At 35.3% G+C, this 25,246-nt stretch overlaps 2 protein-coding genes across 5 annotated transcripts in view; one reads left to right on the top strand and one right to left on the bottom strand.

The window, feature by feature from the left end:
• The window catches only part of SLC6A20 (solute carrier family 6 member 20), a 57,055-nt gene extending 39,858 nt beyond the window's left edge, over window positions 1–17,197 (top strand). For 3 of the 4 annotated variants that reach the window (XM_087917367.1, XM_026717841.2, XM_087917365.1), the window contains 4 exons: window positions 14,370–14,574; window positions 16,148–16,307; window positions 16,511–16,676; window positions 17,069–17,197. In XM_087917367.1, the coding sequence (XP_087773493.1) occupies window positions 14,370–14,574; window positions 16,148–16,307; window positions 16,511–16,676; window positions 17,069–17,197 (660 nt within the window). The remainder of the gene's footprint in view (window positions 1–14,369; window positions 14,575–16,147; window positions 16,308–16,510; window positions 16,677–17,068) is intronic. The other variant, XM_087917366.1, reaches the window with a different exon arrangement.
• A 643-nt stretch (window positions 17,198–17,840) lies between these two features.
• SNRPD1 (small nuclear ribonucleoprotein D1 polypeptide) lies at window positions 17,841–24,863 on the bottom strand. The gene is made up of 4 exons (XM_026717843.2): window positions 24,522–24,863; window positions 21,791–21,867; window positions 19,876–20,067; window positions 17,841–18,814 (listed from the first exon to the last, which is right to left on the bottom strand). Exons 1-4 carry the CDS (start codon window positions 24,533–24,535, stop codon window positions 18,738–18,740), a joined length of 360 nt encoding a protein of 119 aa, XP_026573628.1. The 5' UTR covers window positions 24,536–24,863; the 3' UTR covers window positions 17,841–18,737.
• Between the last annotated feature and the right edge of the window lie 383 nt (window positions 24,864–25,246).

Raw genomic sequence — 25,246 nt, forward strand, 5'->3', positions numbered from 1 at the left:
TGTTAACCTAATCCTGCGTAGCTTTTTCTCTGGTAATATCACACTACTAACTGGAGCATACAAAACATTTGCTAGACCAATACGTGAATACAGCTCATCAGTCTGGAAGCCACATTACATATCTGATATTAACACAGTAGAGAAAGTCCAGAAATATTTCACAAGAAGAGTTCTCCACTCCTCTACTCATTGCAGAATACCTTATGCCATCAGACTTGAAATTCTACACCTAGAAAACTAGAACTACGCTGCCTTCGGTCCGATCTAAGTATAGTATATAAAATCATACATTGCAATATCCTACCTGTCAATGAATACTTCAGCTTCAACCATAACAATACAAGAGCACACAATAGATACAAACTCAAGGTTAACCGCATCATACTTGAATGCAGGAAATACGGCTTCAGCAACAGAGTGGTCAATGTCTGGAATACTTTACCTGACTCTGTGGTTTCTTTCCCAAACTCCAAAAACTTTAACCTTAGACTGTCTACTATTGACCTCACCCCTTTCCTAAGAGGTCTGTAGGGGGTGTGCATAAGCGCACCAACGTGCCTACCATCCCTGTCCTATTGTTTCTTTTATTTTTCTTATATGTATCCATGTATTCATAACTATGTATATACTTATACCTATTATCTTGTAAGAAATTGACAAATCAAATAAATTAAATTAAAATATGCAGTTGACATTGTTAATTTATAGTTCCTAACCTATAATTTCTGCCATTTATCTATAATATAACCAAAAATATTAGCCCTTACTATCTTTGTTTCCTTTACTTGTTGTTCTTCCATTTTAACGCTCAGATAGCGTTAAAATAATTATAGATAGCTATAATTTTTTAAATTAATTTTTCATCTGTCCCTATTAATATCTGATCTAGTTCTTTTAGTTCTTTATAGAAACCATAAGTTTTAGTGTCTTTCTCATACCTTGATTGTACTTGCACGTACGGCTACCATGCTAAATCAATCCCTTGACTTTTCAGTTGATGATTAATTTTAATTTCCCCTTTTTTATTCAAAATGTCTTTATATCTTGCATTTTTTCCTTTTTCTTTTTAATATTTTTTTATTTTTTATACAAACTTCATCATCAGTTGAACAGTGTGTTGTCTGGGTACAAACATATTTGTTAAACAATAATCAAAGTTACAACATCCTTCATTACATATTAATTCTGCAATATTTAACCTAGTAATGTCCACCTATTGATTACACAATATTAATGTAATTAATAATTAATTACATTAATTCAACATGTTAGTCATCATATTAACTTATCTCTTTTAACATATCATTTTGTTTCCCTATTTCTAACTTCCATTTTTATTATTTAACCATTGATAAAATAAATCCCATACCATATAATATTCAATTTGCTCTTTCTCCTTAATTGCCAATGTTAATCTATTCATTTCTCTACACATTCTAGTATTTTCCTAATCATAGTTTCATCTGTAGGTATTTCTTCACTCTTCCAATTTTGTGCAAATACAATTCTGGCAGCAGTTAATATATGAATAACTAAATATAAATTTTCCTTAATATATTTTTCGGGTAGGATCCCCAATAGAAATGTTTCTAGTTTTAAATCAATGTTGTTTTATCATTTTTTCCAACAATGTATGTATTTTTGGTCCAATATTTTTTTGCTTTTGAACAGACCCACCACATATGATAATATGTCCCAGGTATTCGTTGGCACTTCCAACATCTAGCCGACTTGGCTTTAAACATCCTTGCCAGTCGTGCTGGTGCAAAATGCCATCTATAAAACATCTTTAAATTTTCTTTAAATGCGGTTGACATTGTTAATTTGTAATTCCTATCCCACAATTTTTGCCATTTATCTAGTTCAATTGTGTAACCACATTTTTTTGCCCATGCTATCACTGTTTCCTTTATTTGTTCCTCTTCCAATTTAATGTATAGTAGATAACTATATGTTTTAATCAATTTTTCTTCTACCCATTAATATCTTATCTAATTCTGTTAGTTCTGTATAAAAATCATAGTTTTGCATCTTTCTCGTATCTAGAATGTATCTGCAGTTGTTAATACTGTGTCAATCAATCCCTTGATCACTCAGTTCTTTCCCTTCTCATTCAATATATCTTTATATCTAACAATATTTTCTATGTTAAGAACATTTGTGTGAACCAATGCTTCCATTGATGAGAGCCAGACTAGTATACTCAAATAGTGTTGTTCTCTGATTTTCTCTCATACTAACAATAACACATTCCTAATATAGTGCCTTTGAAAGTAACCATGTATTTTGTTTTTTCCATACTACAAGAAGGCATGCCAGTCCAATTGCAAATCATGTCCCTCAAAAGTCAATAGTCTTGTTTCTCAATACAATCCATTCTTTGATCCAAGTAAGTATCACCGCCTGATAGCATAGTTCCCAGTTCAGTAATTCAAAGCCTCCTCTGTTTCTCAAATCTTGCAATATTTTAAAACTTATTCTTGCTTTTTTCCCTTGCCAAATATATCTTAATATTACTTTATTAAGTTCCTCAAAATATTTTTTCTTCAATTGTATCGGAATTGTTTGAAATAAATATAATAATCTTGGCAGTATATTCATTTTTATTGCAGCTATCCGGCCAATCAATGATAGTTGCAAGTTTTTCCATTTCTCCAAGTCTATTTAATTTGTTTCATCAGTTTATAGTAATTGTCATCTTTAATAGTTACACATCTTGCTATTAAATTAATCCCTAAGTATTTTACTTTCTTTGTAATCTGAATGTCTATTCTCTTCATTAGCTCTTTTTTCTCTGTTCCTGTAAGATTTTTAACTAGTATCTTAGTTTTCTCTTTGTTTATTTTCAATCCTGCCATCTCACCGTATTTCTCTATTTTTTTTTATTAGCTTAGTGCCTGTTTTTAATAGGTCTTCCAAAATAAAAACTAGATTGTCTGCAGATGTCTGTAATTTATATTTTTCTTTTTTTATTTCAAAACCTTTTATCTCTATATCTTGTCTGTATTTCTATTTAATATCTCCAATGTCAATATAAATAATAATGGTGACCAGGGATACCCTTGTCGTGTACCTTTTTTGATCACAACTTTATCTGTCATATCTCCATTAACCTTTGCTGTTTGCTTGTAATATATCACCTTAATCATATTAATAAATCTCTCCCCCAAATCATATCTTTCAACTGTGCTAACATAAACTGCCAGTTCAAGTTATCAAATGCTTTCTGTGCATCTAAGAAAATTAACACCATTTGCTTCCCTGGATGTGCTTCATGGTACTCCAGAGTATTTAGGATTATTCTTATTAGTCTTTAATTTATCTCTTGGGCAAAAATCCATTTTGATCTGGATAATTTGATTTTAAAATCTTTTAAATCTTTCTGCGATTATTGAGGCATATATTTTATAGTCCACATTCAATAAAGATATCAGTCTGTAGTTTTTTTATCTGTAGCAAGTCTGAGTTTTTTTTATCTGTAACAACTCTTTGATATGAGCATAATGTATGCTTCAGTCCATGAATTTGGTACTTTTGCTTCTAATAATACTTCATTAAACACTTCCAACATTGGTTTACTAAAAGTATTTTCCAAGTCTTTTAAAGTTCTGCCGGCAGGCCATCTGGGTCCAGTATTTTCCCATTTTTTGTCTCTTAATTGCTTATGTTAATTCCATCATTGTTAAACATTCATCTAATATAACTTTTACTATTCCAGGTATTTTAGGTAATTCTGCTTCCTTTAAGTATTGCTTTAGTTTGTCTTCTGAAACTATCTCTTGGTCATATAACTTTTCATAATAATTTTGAATCACGTTCTTTTTATCCTCGTTTTGGTGATATAAATTTCCTACCTCATCCATTAATTGTTGTATCAGGGTTTTTTTTCTTTCTCTTTTTTCAATTTGTATGACAATCATCCTCCTGGTTTGTTTGAATTTTTTTTAAAAGTTTTCTTTAGCATTCTAATTTTTTGTGCTAGTTCTTCTTTACCTATTATGCTTAACTTGTGTTTTATTAATTCCATTTGACTTTTTAAACTCTTTTTTTGTGGTTCTTTTTGTAATTCTGTCTCTAATCTCTTATAGTCTTCTTCTAATGTTTTTTTTTTATTTTGTCTCTTCTTCCTGTTTTTCTTTCCCATATAGGCTATGACTAAACCTCTAATATATGCCTTAGCTGTGTCCCATACATTTTGTAGTCAGGTCTCTTCTTTTCTATTCTCTTTGAAAAAGAAATCTAATTCTTTTTCCATGAATTGAATAAATTCTTTATCTTTCAGCCTTTGGTAGAGATTTCTTCACTTTTTAAATTCACTTTTCTAGTTTTATAATCTAATTTTGCATCCACAATTGCATTAGAGTCTCCCACTATACATATATGTTCATATTCCAATTCTGCTGTGTTCTTGTGTACTTTACCATAAAAGTCCTCCTGTTTATATTTGGTGCATAAATTGTTACTAAGAGTATCTGTTTGTGATTCATTGTTACCTCCATCATCAAAATCCTCCCTTCTTCATCTGCAAATATTTGCTTAGCATTTATTGTTTCTTTTTGCCAGCAGGTTCACTGTTTCTCTGTTTCTCTTCCCCTTTCTATATATAGTATTATCCAGTCCAAATTTTCCACAAAAAGTAAAAAGAAAATAAATTTTCTTTAAGTACAAGTTTTATAGTCTCTAACAGCTTTCCAGATTGGCCAATATTATAGTTGAGGTCCCCAGTCCAGCTTTTAAACTTCTTTCACTCACTTAAAAGGAAAAAAAACCCTCTTTTTTTCCAGCTTTAAAAATGGCTCTCCAGCCTAGCCACCCCTTTTCTTGTGGGGGGGGGCACCTCTTTTTTTTGGTCCCTCTTTCTCTCCGGCTAATTTCCTGAGGGCTCATTCTTCAATAACAACTGGAAATTAGAAATTTCTCATCCAGATCATTCACACTGTTTCTCATTCTACCATGCTTTCAAATTGGTCAGCTGTCCTGATTGGCCGTCCTTTTCTCCCCACTGGATTAAGAGCCTTCCCCCAGATCAATCAGGAAGTTTGTGGACTTCCTGAGATCAACAGAGCGTGCTCTCTTACTTCATCACCCCTCCAAGATGATTTAGATCCGTCTGAACCTCCTGCGGTTCAAATTTCAGCACAATCCCTACAAAGCCCCATGGGATGCATCGTATCGCTGTGATGTCAGCACCACCCTCTCCTTATCTTGAAATTTTTTCCATGTTGACAATGTTCAGATGTATCAGTGCTTCCATCGTGGAAATCCAGACTGATATTTTCATATAATGTTTTTCTTTAATTTTTGTTCATACTACTAATAAAGCATTTCTAATATAACATCTTTGAAAGTATCTATGTATTTTATTTTTTCCATATCAAATAAAAGTGTGCCACTCCAATTGTAAATCATGTTCCTCCAAAATCAATAATCATCTATGTCTCAAATTTATCCATTCTTTCACCCATGTAGGGTGACCCCAAGTGTGGTCTCCTTGCTCAGTCCTGGGAAGACTCTGGCTGCCGGCATCACTGCATTCCCTGCTAGCTGGCAAAGCAGTGGTGCAGCACCTCCCAGGCAGAAGGGAGCCAGACAACAATAAATGGGCAGAAGCCCGCAGGCAGGCACCCTCCATCCTGCTCCAAAAGGGAAGGCAGGTACCACACTATCCAGTTCAGCCATCTGGGTGGAGGCGGGTGCTGCAGCAGGTAGTACAGAGCTAGAAGGGACATGCAAACCAAATATTTGGAGCTGTGCCCAGTGGAATTTGCAAACAGGCTCAGATGGACTGTTTAGCAGGGAGGGGGACCATGGCCCATTTGGTTCACTTCAGCACAGGATGGGAATGCAGAAGGCAAAGGAAATTTGTGTCTCTCCTTGTTCAACTCTCAAAGACACCTTTGCATCCCAGAATTTGATCCTGCACTCTCTCGGTCTCTCTCACTCTCCCCTTTCTCTCACCTTCTTTCTTCCTCTTTCTTCCTCCTTCCTTCCTTTCTTTCTCCCTCCCTCCCTTCCTTCCTTCCTCCTTCTTTTTCTCTCTCTGAATGATTCTGATTCTCTGATTCCTCATCTGGGTCTCGTGAGTGCTTCTTCCTGCCCTTGTTGGTGTGTGCAGTTTGCAGTACCAACAAGGGCCAGAAAAAGCGCCTGAGAGACCCAACAAGTACAGGGATGCTTTGCTCCCGCTCTGGAATATGGAATGAGTCTCCATCTCCTTCCCTTCCCTTCTCAGGCTCAGGCATGCATGCGCAAAATGTAATATCACTGAACCAGTAGTTATACCAGTCGGATCCCACCCCTGGGTATATTGACCCTTTACTATAACTCTGTTATAATTCCTAATAGAAATAGCTCTGGTTTAAATTTTATACATTGTCCAACCATTTTTTCTAGCCACATCTGGATTTATCACCAAAATTTCCTTGCTTCTTTACAAGTCCACCACATGAGGTAGTATGTGCCTGGTATTTGCCTACACTTCCAACATTTCAGGGATTGGCCAATCTTGGAGGAAGATGCCATTTCAGGGATTGGCCAATCTTGGAGGAAGATGCCATCTGTAAAACATTTTATAAAGATTCTCTTTGTAAGATGTGGCCAATGTCAATTTCCTGTTTCTCTCCCAAAGTTTTTGCCAACTATCCAGCTTAATGTTGTATCCAAGGTTTTAGCCCATACAACCATTGTCTTCTTAACTTGTTCTTCCTCCATTTTATAATCTAGTAAGTATTTATATGTTGTCTTTATCAATTTATCATTGGTCCCCACTAATAATTTATCTAATATTGTTAATTCTCTATAAATACCCCGTATTTTCACATCCTTCACATAACATGATTGTAATTGCAGGTATGCCCACCACTCCAGTTTTACCCCTTGTTCTTTTTAGTATGTCCTTATATGAGACAATTTTTTCCATATTTATAAGGTTTGGGTGTACTAGTGCTTCTAAGGTAGAGAGCCAAACTGTTATTTTCATATACTTATGTTGTTTGATTTTATTCCACACCAATTAATTTAATTTAATTTGATTTGTTAGTTTTGTAAAATTGTCCTCTTTAATTGTTATACACCTTGTTGTTAAATAAATTCCTAAACATTTCACTCTTTTCACTGTCTGGATGTTTGTTCCCTTTGTTAGTTCATCTTTCTGTTTATTTGTCATATTTTTAACTATCATTTTGTTTTTTCCTTGTTTATTTTTAGTCCAGCTACTTCTCCATATTCCTCCAGTTTCTCTATAAGTTCCTGATTGTAATGGTTCCTGTAAGATGAAGACTAAATCATCTGCAAAGGCTTGTAGTTTGTACTTTTCTCTTTTAATTTCCAATCCTTTGATTTGCTCATCTTTCCAAATGTTCCTAGTTAGTACTTCCAAAGTTAAAATAAACAATAATAGAGATAATGGGCAGCCTTGCCTTATGCCTTTCTGGATTGTAAAAAATGTCACCTTGCCATTCCCCTCCTGTTTAGAATATATTCCCATGAACATGTTTATGAAATTATTGCCAAAGTCCATGTGTCTTAATTGCTGAAGCATAAATTTCCAATTCACGTTGTCAAACGTCTTTTGGGCATCTAAGAACAACAATGTCACTTGCTTCTCACTAGGTATTTCATAATATTCCAGTATATCTAATATTGTTCTCATTTTGTTTCTTATCTGTCTTTTGGGCAGAAAACCATTTTGGTCAACATGTATGAAATCCTTCAAGAATCTTTTCAGATGTTCAGCTATTATTGAAGTAAAAATTTTATAATCAGTATTCAGTAAGGATATGGGTCTATAATTTTTGATTAGTGTTAGGTCTGTGCCTTCTTTTGGGATCAGTGTGATGTTGGCTTCCACCCATGATGGTGGTTCACTTTGATTAAGACTGTGTTATATACCTCTAATAATATTTGGTCTAAAGTGTCTTGTAATTCTTTCTATCAGTAGTCCATCTGGGCCTGGAGTTTTGTTGTTCTTTTGTTTTTTAATAGCCTCTATTAGTTCTGACATTTTTATTTCCTTATTTAACATAATTTTCATTTCTTCTGGAACTTTAGGCAAATTGGCTTTCCCTAAATATGGTTATGCTTTTTCTGTGTAATATTCATTGTCATTATATAGTTTCTTAGAGAAGTCCTGAATTATGTTCTTTTTTTGCTCACTTTGATGACATATAATTCCATCTTTATCTTGCAGTTTATTTATCCATTTTTTTTCTTTTTGTTTCTTCAGTTTGTAGGCTAATTACCTCCCTGGATTGTTTGTGTTCTCAGAAAAGTTTTAGTTCATTCTCTTTATGTATTGTGCCAAATCTTCTTTTTCAAGGATGTTCACTTTGTTGTTTTAAGTATATTTTTTGTGGTTCTTTTTGTAACTCTACCTGAAGTTTTCTGTATTCTTCTAGATCAGGGGTGGGCAAACTTTTTGGCTCGGGGGCCTCATTGACTTTTAAAATTTGACAGCCACCTGGTGTCGAAATGCCTGTCATTGCAAGTCAAAATCAAATGAATGCAATCATTCAATCATTCACATCAAACCTTAATTCTGTACCAATCTTTGGTGGGCCGGATTAAAAAGACCATCGGGCCGGATGTGACCCGCGGGCCGTAGTTTGCCCACCCCTGTTCTAGATATTTTTTCCGTTGCTTCTTCCTTTTGTTTTTCTTCACTGTATATGATATGGCAACTCCCCTCATATATGCTTTTACTATATCCCACAGGTTTTGTAAGGATGTTTTCTTTCCTATTTTCTTTAAAGAAAAATCCCATTTGTTTTTCCATCATCTGTCTGAATTCTCCATCATTTAAAATTGATTGCTTTAAAGTTCATCTTGTACTTTCTTTTCATCCTTTCCAGCTGACTTTCATTGGGTTGTGATCTGCCCAGAGGTTTGCATCTATTTCTATTTCATTTACATAAAAATTTAATTCCATCTATATCCATACCATGTTAATTCTAGACCAGGATTGGTATCTGTTAGAGTAGAATGTGTATTGATTCCTCCCCTGGTTCCTCTCTCTCCATATATCCTGTAAATTTAGCTCTTCTACCATTTTGAAGAAAGTTCTAGGTAATATCCTTCTAATTCCCTTCCTTGTTTTATTATTTTTGTAATCTAGTTTATTTATTATTGCATTGAAGTCTCCTAACATGCAAAGATTGACACACTCTATATCACTTATAATATTATGTAGTTTTTTGTAGAATTGTTCTTATCCCCCATTTGCTGCATAAAATGCAACTAGTAAAACCCATTTTTGGTTTAGTATTATTTCCACAATCAAGATCCTTCCCTCCTTATCATTGTAAATTTGCTTAGCCTGAATTGTTTCCTTAATGTATAGCACTACTCCTCTCTTCTTTTGCTTTGATAATGATACAAATAGTTTCCCCAGTTTGGGGTATTTCAGTAGTTGTTTATGTTGTTCTTTTATGTGAACTTCTTGCAGTGCTAATCTAAATTCAATCTTTGTATTTTATTTTCTTCCTTTTCATGGGAGAGTTCAGTCCATTAATATTTAGTGATAAAATCTTAAAATCTTCTTGCATTTTTCTATCTATATCTAGGTTTTGTGCTCCTTGTTGTTCTAATTTCTCTCAGTTCCTTGGGTCTTGTTTCATTGATCTTTGGTCTTTCTCCTCTTTTTTCCTATATTTTGGCTGTAATGCCTTTTCTTCCATAACAAGTATTTTTTGATCCCTTTCTTCTGTTACTTCCCTCTCCTCTAGTTCCCCTTCATTGCCAAAGTGCTGATTGTAAAATTCCACTGTTTTTTCCAATGAGTCTACTCTGTATCTCTTTTCACACCATGAGACCAGTATTACTTCTGGAGTCAACCATCTAAAATTGATGTTATATTTGATCAACAATGAGGTTTAAAAATTGGTATGGCCTTTGCAACTCTCTGACTCTTCTTGGAATCTGTTTAAGAACTACCAGTTGTTTCCCTTTATACTCTATTGGTTCATCTCTTGTCCTATTAAGTGCTTTGTCTCGCATCACTTTCTTCATTAATCTTATGTGCACCTCCTTTGGAAGATTGTGCCTCCTTGCATGTGAATTCTGCATCTCTTCCTTCTCTGTTCCTAATGCATTTGCTATTAACTCTGTCATGATGTCTAGTAGGTACTCTCCCTTCTCTTCTCTCATGTTCTGGAATCTCAAGTAGTGCATTGCTTTCTCTGACTCCAGAAAGATTACTGTGGTTTCTAATTCTTTATTTGCCTGGATTAATCTATCACTTATTTCATCTACTCTTTCTTCTTCTTTCTCCACTCTCCCTTCAATTTCCCTGTAGTTTCTGTTCATTTTTGGTAATCTGTTGTTGGAAGCTTTCAAATTTATCATCCATCTTTCGCATTTTTTTCTTTGAATTCTCCTGTGTCATTTCTTATTTCTCCTCTTTCTTCATTTCATCGTGAGTCATAGCTTCCTGCATTAATTGTAATATGGCCTGCAGATCTTCTATTGATCTCTGGTTGGTCGGGGTGGAAATAGCTGAGGATGGTTGGGTGACTTCCTTCCTCCCTATCCCTATCTTTGTTAGATTTATAGTACTTGTCATGTTTAACACTTTTACCACAATATTTTTTTACCCAACGCTCCCACCTCTTTTTTACATGTATATAATCCTCCACTATTCTGTCATGTTTGAGCTATCAATATAAACCAAAATATACCAGTTTAATCTTACTTCAACCTTCCCTTTAAATCACTTCTTTTGGTTTGTCTTACATGTAGTTAGCTGGGGGGGGGGGTTAATAGTACTAGTAATAATAATAATAATAGAGATAGGAGTAATACTAATAATAGTGGTAGTAGTACTAATAATATTAATAATCACATAATAATGATAATGATAGCACTATTAGTAATGATAACAATAGCTCCCAACAAGAAATGTGTAGATTGTAGTTCAATTCAAAAGAGTTCAGAAGGTACCTCTGTTTATTTTTGACTTTCCGTTTTATCTGTCCAAAGATATTTTTTTCCTTTTTAGTACATCAGGTGCCTTTGTAAGCCATAACCTTTGGTATGTCTCTTCAGGAAGTGGCAGTCTTTAGCTTTAGTCCATATTGTCTATGATCCACTATTAGTCAATCAAATTATAAAATATAAAATCTCCAAAAGCCCAAAGCAAAGAGAGAGAGATCAAACACAGCAAGTGTCACAAAGATAATGTCATCAATTCCATTATCTTTGAATTTCTTTTATTCGTGTCTTTGTCAACCTTTTCTGCCAGATCTGAATTTTCTGACCACATCCTTTCTTCTTCATATCGTGCAGCAACAAACCATATTTCAATTCAGCAAATTGCAAATCAAGTCCCACTTATTTTCTGCTTTTTCATGTTATCCTATGTTTCATTCAAAACCACTGTTAATCCATCAAATTTTTCATTTAGAAAGAAAACCTGTAAAATAGAAAGCATTTCTTCCCAGAAAGTTTTAGTTGCTTTGTAGACATTTTGAAAAACACAGATTTCCTTTCAAAGGCAAGAGAAATCATAACAAAACATCCATAGAGAGAAATTGAGATAATTTTTTCCCAAGGTAAAAAATAACCAAAATAATTTTCCTATTTTTCTTTCCTTTTTAAAAAAATAAAAAGCTGGTAAGAATAAAATCATTTTAATATAATCCAATATAAGTATAAGTCCAGCTCAGTGACTTTTATTATTGGAGAGTGAATTCTCACCAGCTTCCATACAGCAAATGAAAGTAATTAAATGTTTTGTTTTGTAATTCAATGACAAACAAGGGAAAAAGTTGTAAAGATCCAGCAAGGGTTGTAAGATAGGTCAGCAGTCACCTAGTCCAAAATTACTCAACCTTTCTGGCTTTGCAGACCAGCAGGGGCAAAGGTGGGGGGTGGGGGTGAAGAGAGGAAATGGTTCTGCACAAGCAGCTGGCAACCACGTGTGCAGCTCTATTTGTGCAAGGGGCATGCACTGCTGTTCATGTAAATGGAGCTTGACCATTGCTTGCGCAAGTGAAGATGTGCACATGTGGCCCAGTTGCAAATAGCTCACAGCACAGTACTGAGTGTATCCTAGGGGATTGGGGATCCCTGAACTAATCTATTAAAATGTGTAGATCAAAAAATAAAGGATTTTTAAAAGTGCAATTAAAACCAAGGCATGGTTTTTAAAAAACAGAACAGCTGAATAGTAAAAATGGTAAAAGATTTGACCTTCGGATCATTCCTTACTGAGAATTGCAATCTTCAAGATCTGTCTCCTTTGAAGATGCACAATTGTCCAAGTTTTCTTGTGTCCTTCCTTCTTTTTCCCATTTGATTCTAGGAAGCATAGTTGATAAATAGCCAGCTTTGGTGGCAAACTCAGCAGTTCTTCGGTGGGAGACAGAAAAATTGCCCACTGCATGACAACTTGGGGAAAAACAGTAATTACCTCTCAGTCTTACTTCAGATGATTGTCAATTTTCCATTTTTATCTTCATAGCAATTCACCTTCCTGTTTGGATATTGACACTTGCTGAATGTTAATAATTGTTCAGGCTGTTACATTCTTATTCAGTTTACATTTCCACGTAAACAAAACTTCACCAGCTAAATTAATAGTAATAATTAATATTATTAATAAATAAATAAAATGGACCTAGAACAATCCTATGAAGTAGGTTGATTAAGTAACTGCAACTACCTAGTACATTGATGTTAATGAATGAATGATAAATCATGAAAGTAAGGGTAAAATTTTGCGTGGATGTTTGTTTAAAAATTCTGAAGCTGTATAAAAGATTTTCCACCTGGTAATCCGGATCAAGTTGATAAAAGAGGCCTATAGTTGATGCTGTACCAGCAAAAATATTAAGTCTTTCTCCTAATGCTATGTCTCAGTTGTTTTACAATCAATATTGTTTTCTTTATATGTTACAATGCTCACAAGAGCAAAAGATAATTTCTAAAAGACATTATGATAGTACTAGATATGATTCAGTAAAATATTAGAAACGATAAAGACTCAGAGAAATCAGATGTTGCAAAATATGCAAGGCAACTTTCGACAAGTTATTGTATACTTATCCAGAATCAATGCTACTTCCACAATCCCTTACTATTGCTACATTTCATCATCTCTTCTACAATCCCATAGTTTCAACATATGAATCATAATTAATATCTATTTTCACTGAATGGTGTCTCATAATCTGAAGTTCTGAAGCACTTACTGAAATAATTTAGATTGGATGCAAATAGTAGGGCTATTATTGGATTCTAACATGCCATCTAATTGATGTGTGCTATTTGTTCTGGAAATGACCCATTATTGGCAACAAAGTTAAGATTTTTTTGAGTAACCATTGTCATCTAATTGTCATGAGGATTTTGCAGCCTATATATGACCAGATAGATGAAACATAAATAGAGATTAATTTCATTTTTTTGACTGGATATACATAGTAAAATGTGGGTTGCTTGTTTGGAAATTAGGGTTTTTGGAAATAGCCTTTATGATTTGCTGAACATGATTGTTTAGCAGATTAAGTGAACAAATTGTTCTGATTAATCAAATAACTAAGTAAATAGTATGTAATTCTTGTTTAATGACTGACTAATTTAGCAATCATTCATGGTGATGAAAAAAATAACTCTGAGACCAATCCACATTTACAAGTCGCAGATCTATAAAGCAAAGGAAATCTGAAGTAGGAATGTAAGCAGTCACAATTTCACATAGCAATTGCTTCGCTTAATAACCATGCCAATTCCAATTGTGGTGGCTGAGGACTGCCTGTATCTCTTTAGTTTATATATTGCTTTTATCTTAGAGTTAATGAAGAGATACAGCACCATCTCCTCTAACGGCTTAGGATATTACATAAACACAGCCAACAAATGGCTCTCACTGGCTTCCAGTTCATTCTTAGGCTCACTTGAAAGTGCTACTCCTTATCTATAACTTTTAATGGTTGAAATCTGATAGCCACTTATAATTGTATCAGAGCAGAAAGATAGGCTATCTATCAAACAACAAACAAGTGAATAGGCCTCTACAAGGAAATAGTATTAAAACAGCTTCCATTCTTTTGCAAACATATAAACTACAAATATTCAGTATATTGTTTTAGTTCAGCCATATTGAAAAATATTTATCAGTCAAATACAGCAGCCATCTGTCCTAACTGGCCTGCAACTTTTTATCCTCTAAGTGAAACTATCTTTGTAATAAATTAATTCATAGACTTGGCCGAACTTAACTTTCTTTATCTCTGGTTTTAAATAATAGTTGAAAATTGTTATGTCTATAGTTAGGCTGTGGGGAAAAATGATTTTTCCTTTAACCAATGGTTCTTGTATGCCAGATACTGAATTTATTCTTCTATTTAATAATTTCACTCTTTTTTCATCAGGCTGTACAAGGGACTGGGCTAGCATTCATAGTATATTCTGAAGCAATTAAAAATATGGAGTTCTCACAATTGTATTCAGTGCTGTATTTTGTCATGTTGCTGTTGCTGGGAATAGGGAGCATGCTGGGAAACACTGCAGCCATTCTTACTCCTCTGACTGACATCAAATTCCTCTCTTCTCACGTACCCAGGGAGATTATCTCAGGTAAATTTGATAGCTACAATATTGAATAATTTCAACGCCTGGCAAAACTAGCAATACAATTAGAAGATAATATTGCAGATGATGTCATGATATGCATATAATTGCAAGAAGGTAGTCCTTCAGTTACGAGTTCATTTAGCGATGGTTCAGTTATGACAAAAAAACCCAAAATACTTACAACAGTCCCGACATTATGAATGTTGCAGTACCATAGCAATTGTTCACCCTTATGACCCACTGCAACATTCCCCCTGCCTATTCTCCCTCCCCAACAGGGATGTAACAGGCACTAGCCCTCCTATGCTAGCCCTCTGGCTTGTCCACATCCCAATTGCTCATTTACCTTTCAAAGATCCTGAGTTCCAGAACAGGATGACCGCTCCTTCTTTCTACTCAAGCAAACTGTCTCCTCTCCAACCTCTCAGCTGTAGTGTATGCGTAGCAGCATAGTTTTTTTGCCTTCTCCTGGCACTCCAAAAGTAGTGGCGAGAGCAGAGGCAGAGCATGAGGGGTGTGCCTGCTCAGCTTGTCTGCCTGCACAGGATACCCAATCTATTTTTGAAGTGCTGCACAGCCTTAGTGAGCCGGGAGTGCTAAGTCCTCTATCCCTTTGCAAAAGCTTTTGTTATAGAGGACAGAAGCCTTTGGGGGTGTAAGGTTGTACTCCTTCAGGCCTCTGTTCTCCATTCTGAAAATTGCAAAGGGACTGAAGATGTCCAGCAGTGCAAGATCACTTTCCCAAAGCTTTCTGTCCTTTTGCAAAAGATTTCAGTGTGGAGAACAGATGCCTTTGTGTGTGGGGAGGGAGGGAGGGGGTTGAATCGCATTCCTTCAGAATTACTAAGGTTACCTTGTGCTCCAAAAGCAGAGCGGGTGTCCCAGGCAGGCAGCCTCAGTTAATCAGTCAAGCAGGGCGCATTTGTCCCCATAGGCCCAGTGCCTGTGGTGACCCAGGGGCAGGATAGGAGGGGGAAGCATGAGATATCTCAGTAGGTAGGAGGAAGCCTTGGGTAGTCAAAAGCACTAACCCCCCATCTCCCTCCCCTCCCAGATATCTCATGTGCTTTTAACAACCTGCACATTCAATTAACAAATGCATTGGCTAAAGCAGGGAGGGACCACATTCATTTAACATGATCCAATTAATGAATTCTTGGGTTACAAATGTAATTGGCAGATTCTATTACATTCCTAACTCGAGGATTATCTGTATAGCTCTGATCATGATCATGCATACTTAATATGGTTATAAGTGAATGCCAACTGTGATTCCTCTTCTAATCAGCTCAATATCCATGACTACAAATGTGAACACCCTTATTTCTAGAAAGGAGCCAATTTGGCATAGTGGGTGCACATTCATATTTTCGGCAAACTGGTTGTTAAAGTATGCGCAGCCCACCTCTGCATCAGCAGTTAAGTTGAAAAAAACTACAGTATATCTTATCTGATTTGAAATTAAAGCAAATAACTCTTATTTCCAGCAGGACTACATATTTAGTAAAAAGAATATAAAATTTGTTCTGATCCAAGCTTTTTTTAACAGAGGTTGAAAGCATTTTTTCTTTTATAGGTAGCGTGTGCATTATCAGCTGTGTCATTGGCCTAATATTTACTACAAGGGCTGGTAGCTATTGGTTTAATATCTTCAATGATTATGCTGCTACTCTGTCCTTGCTGCTTATTGTACTGGTGGAAACTATTGCTGTTTGTTACATATATGGGTTAAAAAGGTAAGAAGTCAATCATGATGCTTCTTTCTTATTATTATCAAAATGTCATTGCCTAATTTATTCTGCATTTATATACCAATTTCTTCCAAGATGTCAAGAGCTTTTTAAAGCATTTTAAGATAACAATCTAACTTTATACTTTATAGAAGCTGCTTTTTAATTGGAATGATAGATGCCAACACACTGCTTATTTGTTTCAATAGATTTAGTAAAGACCTTTGCGTGATGATTGGACATGAGCCAAGCTGGTATTGGAAAGTTTTATGGGCTTTTATCAGTCCAATATTAATCATAAGCTTATTTGTGTTTTACATCACGGACTACATCAGGACAGGGATATCCCAGTATCAAGCCTGGGATGCAACAGAGGTATTTTACTGAATTTTTTTTTCTGTTGGGAGTTAAATTTAGCGGTTGAGGGAAATAGGCAGTTTTCCAATATCATAGAATGCAATTTTCAATTTTGCCGGTCAATATAGAAAAAATTATATTGCCCTGGAGTTCCAGGAATTGCAATCTAATAAAATGGACCTAAGTTGGAAAAATGGTAAAAAACTCTGCCTCTTGAATCTGAAATGATTCTAGTGTACTAACATCTATATAATTACCATTACTGAAATTTGAAGCTTGAAAAAATGAAAAGAATGCAAATTGAAAAAATGTGATATAAGTATTTTATCATGAACCCCAAGATTAAAACAGCAACATATATTTCCTTGGTATTAGTGTAGGCTGTTTCACACTTCTGTTATCTCTTGTAGGGACAGTTGGTTGCAAAAGATTATTCAAGAGGTGGCCTAGCAGTTATTGGTCTCCTTGTGGCAACATCATCATCATGCATACCATTAGGAGCATTAGTAACTTTTATAAAGCTCAGAAATCGCCAGTAATTGGACTTTAGCAACTGATGCAGCTTTCACATTCCAGCTTGAAGATTATACCAATTATAGGTCCAGCAAGCAGCAAAGCAAATCCTGGGTAATCAAACATTCCTCCAAAATTAGTCTCTTATCCATTCTCCAATTTAAAAAAAAAACAGCTTTGCAGAAGAAGATAACTGGAGATTGATTTTGACAAATAAAGACAAGATTATACTTGAAAATATTGGTTCTGTGCAACTTTGCAAAGGAAATCTTGCATAGGTGAATATGAACTCTGGTTGTAAAACATCCAAGTCAAGTGGTACAAAATCTGCAATGTGTGCAACTCATTTTTCTATAGTTTGATTATGCAACTCATTTTTATAGTTATTTGTAAGTTACCTTTATGAGCAAAGCATTGTCAGATTCTTTACTCCCTACCATATCTGTAGCCATCTAATGAACGTCCATAATTCTCAAAAGAACTATAAAAACAATGGGCAACAGGGCTGGGAAATTTTAAGTAAGGACTACATTGGAATTATGAACTAAGAAACTAAAGACTAAAGATTTTAGTTGCATACTGAATGTGGTATTGTGTTTATTTTCTGTGAAATATTTTTATCAAATCACAAAAATGTAAGTCAAAAAATTATATGAGGAAAATTGTAACTTTTGTTTTATTTGCCTGTTTAAGTTTTTATTGTTTTTAAGACAAAGGGACAGTCAAATGGTTTTGTTTCCCTATGCCACTCTTCAAAGTAATTTCAAAATATGATTATCATTGCTTACAAATTATCTTGTTCAGAAACCATTTGAAATTACAATGGTGCTGGAAGAAAACTTTACAAGCAATGCCAAAATTTAGTTTCCACAGCATTCTCAGGCACAAGTGCAATTAGTCCACACAGATTGTACTGTACATGACCTGTTAATTTTTCTCTCCCCCACACCCTGGCACTTTGTAGAGTGGAGAGATTGGAAAGGGATTACAAGAGTAAGAAAGCTCACAATACATATTAAAAGCAATGTTTTGTCAATGCGGTAGCTAAGAATGTCTAATGCAAATCTGGTGCATTTCCCAGTGTGCTTGATTACTCTCTTGTAAGCTCCTTCTTTCCAACAAATGTAAATACAAATTCTCTTTTTGCTAATTATCCCAGTGTCATGGTGAGAATTTCAAAGGGCAGAGGAGTGAGAAAAAGAAAAGCATCTTAGAGACTTCTTAATAACAGAACTGTTGGTCCCAAATGTGGCTGCTAAATGAGGACTGTTTAATTTTCTCCTATAAAGTGAAATATTCACAAATGCTTCAGGTTTCAGCAGATGACATAAGATAGACTGCAAATTTCACAATTCTGGAATTCAGAATTAAACTTTTATATTTAAATTTTGGCTGTCAAAGTTAAAGATAATACAAGTGTAATCAGGGGTTTCATGTAATATATGAATGTAGAATCTGAATTTAAGTGACACATTTTCCACATTTGTTTATTAAAACTGACATAAAACAAAACCTGTAAAAAATACCGGTTGTTTGGGGCTTTTTTTAATAACAGATATAAAGAAGTTATCGTCTTGGACCCCCTCTTCCTCTTCCACGTCCTCGTCCTCTTCCACGTCCTCTTCCACGTCCTCTACCTGCAACTGAACATAATACAACCTTATTTTGTAAAGGCAATCATACCATAGTACTTTTTACTGTACAACATTTTTATTTTGTATATATTTTAAATTTTTAAACTTATTCCAAGTAATTTAAAAGTGAAAAAAAATCACTATTTGTTACAAAAGAAAAAAGAAAAGCTATTCTCTTTTCTTACAATGATCTTATCAAGTACTTATTTATTTCTGCTTCCAAATACTGAAAATGGGTATAGTTTTGAAATATAAACTTCTAATAATGCTCTAAAATATGTAACTTGACAGTTATTCTAAAAATATGGGTTCCAATCTTCCAATTTTGCACTAATTCTTTGAGTTTTTTATGCTGTCTGGTGTCAGCTTTGATAAGTGTCCAGCCATCATGTTTTCTTTGACAGCCTGGTTTCCTTTTACCACTAACTCTCCCATGATTGTTTTCTCCAGTGAATTCCCCTGCATGACATAGCCAAAGTAAGGCAGATGCAGTTTCGTGATTTTGTCTTTTAGTGACATGTTTGGTATTATGTGCCTCAGTAATTGTTGTTAATCCCTGCTTCTGTCCAAGGAAAATTAACTGTTTAAGTAACTTAAGAATTATGTATTTGCTATTTAAGAATTATTTAAGCAATTGATATTGCTCCATTAGTTACAAGAAAAGGGCTAGAGAATTTAAGATTGGAAAAACTTTTTTGAAACAAGATAGCATGACATTCCTTTATAAAAAAAAATAGCTTTACATATCTAGTCCGATACCAAACAATCTATACTTTAGTTTTATAGAATCAAAGCTGCTTTGAAGGGGTGTGATGATGAAAGCTCACTACAGATATTATTAATTACATGATTATGCAAAAATTATAACAGCAAATGAGCAAGATATCCTCCAACTTTTATGTTTGAAGTGATACAAATCAATGTGAAATACCCTTTTCATTTTTAAACTTATTTTAAAGCCACTACAAGTAAGAATTAAAGCTGTAATTTAGGCATCATCATAGATGTTAAATTAAAATGTTCTTAAATGAAGCAGATATTTACCCTAAAGTCTGAAATCAAGAACTAACCTGCCTCCCTTTTTTTGGATTTGACTTTTGGTTCAACATCCACCAGCAAAGTATCAAGAGGCAAACTGTCTGGCAGAATAAAATATCTGATATTATTGCCTCGAATGCTCAATGTCTCCAACTGGACAGGTTCTCTGTTCTTCAAAGTCATCTTTACAGCTTTAAGATGGGTATTCATGCTGACATCCACTCCTGAAAAAAACAAAGCATAGAACATTTCCTAATCTTATGGAAGGTTATATTATTCCAAAATTGCCTACCTATGGCCATACAACTACCATAAATTACCTATTGTAAGATAAGGGAGAATGCTATATATTTGATCACTATAGTGAGCTGGAAAATAATGATCATAAAACAAATTTCTTTAAAAAAAAAACCTGCATTTTCTTAGAATCTTGTCTGCACAGCTTGAAAAATAGTATGCTTTATTTTTTAATATTTTCACTCATATTTCCTACATTTAGAAATTTTTTCCTCATGTACTTCACCTATTCTCCAGTCATTCAAAACATTTTCCCCTATCACAACATTGCTCTAACTCAGGTGCGTCAAATTGGATTTCTTTGAGGGCTGGATCAGCATTGTAGTTCTCTTCTGTGGGCTGGCAGCGGCGGGATGGATGCCTCCTACAGCACCCTGCCAGACAAAATGGGCCACATGGCCTGTTTTGGGCCAGCAGAGTGCTGCAGGAGGCCATAGAGGGTGAAAATGAGGTGTGCCCCCCCCCCCCACATGACCCGTTTTAGCTGCCAGAGGCACCGCGCGCCAGTCTGATATTTCTAAGCTGGCCCCACAGGCCGGATTTAAGCACCCTGCATGTCGGATTCAGCCCGCGCGCCTTGAGTTTGACATTCCTGCTCTAACTAGAACTATGTTCTTTAATATAACAAATATGCCAACTGGCCACACTTCTTCCCTTAGCAAATTATCAGGTTTTTTGTTCTACCTGATATCCTACAATTAAACCAAGAAGCTTTAAAAAAGAAAAAACAATATGCTACAACAGGGGTCCCCAACCACAGTCCACTACTAGGCCTTGAACCATTCAAAGCCACACTGTGGAAGTGGCGAGCAAACACACATATCCCCACTTGCACGAGTAGCAGGTGAGCACATGCACTCCATTTGCACGAATACAGGCGTACATGCCTGGCGCTCACATTCCTTCTTCCCCGCCCTGCCAGTCTGCAAAGCCAGAAAGACTGGGGAACTGTGTTACAAGCCAAACTTTATTTTCAAGAATTATTGACCAGAAATGGTCAACATAACGTCTTCAAAATAAATGTTTACTAAATACAACCAGATCTTTTACTTGGATATTTGTCTAATTGTCCAGACAAAGGTAAGCAGGGATAAAGGAGTATCCGATGAAAGAATTTACTAGAGGGAATATTCATTACAACCCCGAACATTTTGTTCAGTGGAAATTCCCCAGCAGTTTGCAAAAGTGCCACACCATATTCTTAAGATACCAAATGTGTTCAGTAATTTAAGAAAGGTGAGGACTCCTAGCTGGAATATCACACACGTATTAAAGTATAAATGACAATTTCTTCCTTATTTTGATAATGAAAAATATTTAACACATAATATATGGAGAGCAATGCTCCGAAAAAATAGCTGGAAATATTGGGAGTTTTAAAAGTTATAGAAAAATCCATACAGTGACCTTGGGTAAGCAGATTTTTCAGTCTAATCCAGGAATGCAATTCTAATGCTAGATATTTCCCAGTGCAGATAGATACTGCTGTAGTTCTCTTTCAAAGCATAAATATACCTGCATCAATAAAATGAAAGCCACATGCATACATTCCTAATTTAAGTGGAAAGATACTCGTGAATTCTGCTAAATATTCAGAATTTTATTTAGTTACAAATCTTTTTGATAATTTCTTTATCCAGAATTCCATACCTGTAATGGTTCCATGTACCTGAGTCCCATTTTTCAGTTCAATGGTGACAGTTTCATGACTAAGTTTCATAAGAAATCTGCATAATTGGAACAAACACGTTACCTTATATGTAAATAAATTTCTTTAGATAATGAGAAAATGAGAATAAAAGCCAAAATTCATGCAAAAAGCAAATGTCTCCACAATGCAAATATCAACAACCATTTGACATTCAAGACATTCTATTGGCTGATGAATGTTATTAAGCAAAGGCAGATAATTATCTCTAGTAGCAGTTGGGAACCTTCTATAGGCCAAGTAAAGCCAAGTCAAAAAAATGAGGAATCATATACAAGAAACCCTGATTTAGGCTCTTGAAGATATAACACTAAAGCCTGTATAAATACTACTTTAATCTGCCACTAACTAAAGTCTGCTTCAGATCAACTCTTGATGTCTTTATTATGTTATTACCGTATTTCCCCATGTATAAGCCACCCCTTTTTTCCAAAATTTTCAAGCCCAAAAAGTAGGGGGGTGGCATATACAAAGCAGGTACACTTTTTATACGTGAAAAATGCATAAAATAATAAAGTAGGAATAAACTGGTTTTCCAGCAGTATGCTATACTTTTTGTAAAAATTGTACGTGATGATACGATTATGAGTGCGAGTACGCGATAGAAATGCATACGCTAGGCATCGGCCTGAATGCTTGCTCCTACTCTCGCTCCGATGCGTAGATTGCTAGCGCCGCCGCACCGCTTCGCGCCATGACCGAAGTTGTAGATCTAGACGTCGAATTTTGTTTCTTTGTAAATTTTCTTTCTTCATAACTTGTTTCTCTAATAAAATATTTTTTTCAAAACTTCACAGTCCAAAAATTGGAGGGGTGGCTTATACAAAGGGGGTGCTTATACATGGGGAAATACGGTAAATCAATTTATATAGTTGCCCATCTCACAAACCAATGACCCTGGGCAGAAATCAATAGAATTAAAACAGTTAATAGATTAAAAAGTATAACAATAAAATATACCAATTAAAGAAAGGGATGTTAAAAATAGTGGCTCTTCCTGTAGGGTCCCCAAGCCAGTTGGCATAACCAGGTTTTGAGCGACTTCTTCAAAGCTCAATAGTGACCAAGATAACCTCACCAGAGGGGAGAGATTTCAGTGTGAACACAATAGCAGAAAAATTCTGTCACCTAGGGCCTATCAAGTTCCCTAGGTAAGAAACCATAATGTGCCCTCTGCTAGATCTGATAAGATGGGAAGATGAAATGGAGAAGCAGTCCCTCAAATAACTTGGTCTCAATCCACCTTTCAAGACTTGTAAAATCTAAGCTTGATACTTTTCTAGACAAATAACTAGAACTAAAATTGTTTTCCACTTGTTTAATATTTTTTTCAATTTTTTCCAAAATAATTTGAAATTAACACATTAGGCCAAATGTTCATTTTTATCATTGCAATTTTTATTTGAAACAATTTAAATGTTTCCATCTAAGGAAATCAGGTATTCTATTTTCAAGTCTGCAAATAAGTATCTTTACATTTAATGTTTATTACTTTTTTGTTAAATTCTGAAGTACCAAATATTTTTTCCTCTTAAGATCATCTGCATGATCTTAATTTTATTTTTTTGGTTTGCTAGTTTGATTGCTGAAATTTTATTTTGTTATAGTTTCTCAACCAATGAATCTAATGTCAGTAGAAATAAGGAAGGAGAGGGACAGCTTTGTCTTCTGTTCTTCAATTTTGTGATAAATAAAAATAGGTTTTAGCTGAATAGCAAAATACTTATTCTATTGTGGAATCCTTAGTGTTCTCTAAGCTTGTTGGTTTTCTTGCAAATGTTTCATTAAGCAACTAGGCAATATCGCCAGTGCTATCTTTTCTATTCAATGTTTACTTGCAGACTTAGTCCATGATTCATAAATGCTTAATACGTATATCAGAATAAAACCTGCATGATAAAAACATGTTTTAAACTCCTCAGATTTGTATGGACAAACTTCTGTGTGCCTGCAAAAATGTCTCCCTTCTAAGATTGCTTGAAGGCATTAAAACAGGCTTTGGAAAAGGTCCAGCTATATTTACAGGGCAGTATTTTAAACTTTCTCTAATATAACAGCCTGGTGATTTGGCTATTTCAAATTATAATACTCATGTCTGCTAGGTACAGCTTAAATTACTTGCTGGATTGTCTAATTAGGTACCTAATGGGCATTTATGATACAACCTCTATATACATAATTTGTTTATAATCTGTTCTAACATCGATTGTGCTTGCCCAATAGTATTAATAGGTGCAGCCTTACAATTACCAGACTGAGCCTTAGCATATGGTGGTATACACAAATGAGCAGATAATCACTCACATGAATAAGGTTGTCTAAAATCAGATCTGTAAAATATTGCTATTTGAGCAACTATAGCTTTTTTTTCTTATTTTTACCCACGTTAGGATTTCGCTGTCTACTCTGTACTAGAAATAGCTACGCGGCCCTTAGTGAATGGCTACCTACTGAAGCAAATTGCTAACTCTGAAAACATTTAAGTGTAATACTGATTCTCCATTTCAAAATTGTCCCGGAAAACAGGATAACAAAAGGTCTTCAGCGCGTCGGAAGAAACGCAGGTCTAGGGAGGGAAGAGAGAAAGGGAGGCGGCCATGAAAAGAAGCCAGGGCCTCCTGGCCCAACGTGTTTCTAAACTGTCCCCGCTTTTCCCGAAGAGCTGATACTTACCGCACGAGTTTCATGGCGGAAAGGCAATAGGCGCAATTCGAAGCTGCTAAACTAGATACAGAGGACTCCCCGAGAGTGAGAAGCCAAAAGGAATGATAAAAAAAATTGAGCTTAGCGCAGCCACCTGAAACTAGACCGCTTCCGTTACTCGTGAAGGGAAGATATTGGCGCGCTTCTGGCCGAGTGTTGAATGAATGGCCGGAAGCACCGCCTCTCCGTTTTCTCTTCCGGAAATCAGGATTTAATTAGAGGGCCGTTTTAAAAGAAGCTCCTCCTCTGCATGATAATCAGAGTTCAGATTTCAGGTTCATTGCTTGAATGCAATAATGAAGGGAACCCTTGTGGAGAAAATAAGCGGGGCAGAGCTGTCTAGAGCAGGGGTGTCCAACCTTGGCAACTTTAAGACTTGTGGACTTCAACTCCAGCTTTGCTGGCTGAGGAATTCTGGGAGTTGAAGTCCACAAGTCTTAAAGTTGCCAAGGTTGGACACCCCTGCTCTAGAGCATAGGAAAGGAAAAAAAAAAACCCAAACAGTAGAATTCATCTCTGCATGGCTCTTTAATGGGCGCCTTTTGTAATCCCCAAATTTCCTGTGGTCATTTAGGGGTGGGTTCGATAAGGAGTTCTCTAATGGATGGAGAAACAGAAACCTATCCCAGACAACTAAGTTACAAATCCCTGAGACCTCCAATTTGATGTAAGAGGTGGTAAGCGTTCTATTTAAG

Source organism: Pseudonaja textilis, chromosome Z (genome assembly GCF_049901715.1).
Source record: "Pseudonaja textilis isolate UNSWEBS1 chromosome Z, rPseTex1.2, whole genome shotgun sequence".
Classification (NCBI taxonomy): Eukaryota; Metazoa; Chordata; class Lepidosauria; order Squamata; family Elapidae; genus Pseudonaja; species Pseudonaja textilis.

Bases quoted from the DNA above. Each gene is read 5' to 3' on its own strand.
- SNRPD1 (XM_026717843.2), bottom strand. The intron at 20,068-21,790 runs GTATGGAATTCT...TGTTTTTTTCAG, and splicing joins GGTACATGGAACCATTACAG to GAGTGGATGTCAGCATGAAT. The intron at 18,815-19,875 runs GTTAGTTCTTGA...TATTATGTTCAG, and splicing joins ATCCAAAAAAAGGGAGGCAG to TTGCAGGTAGAGGACGTGGA.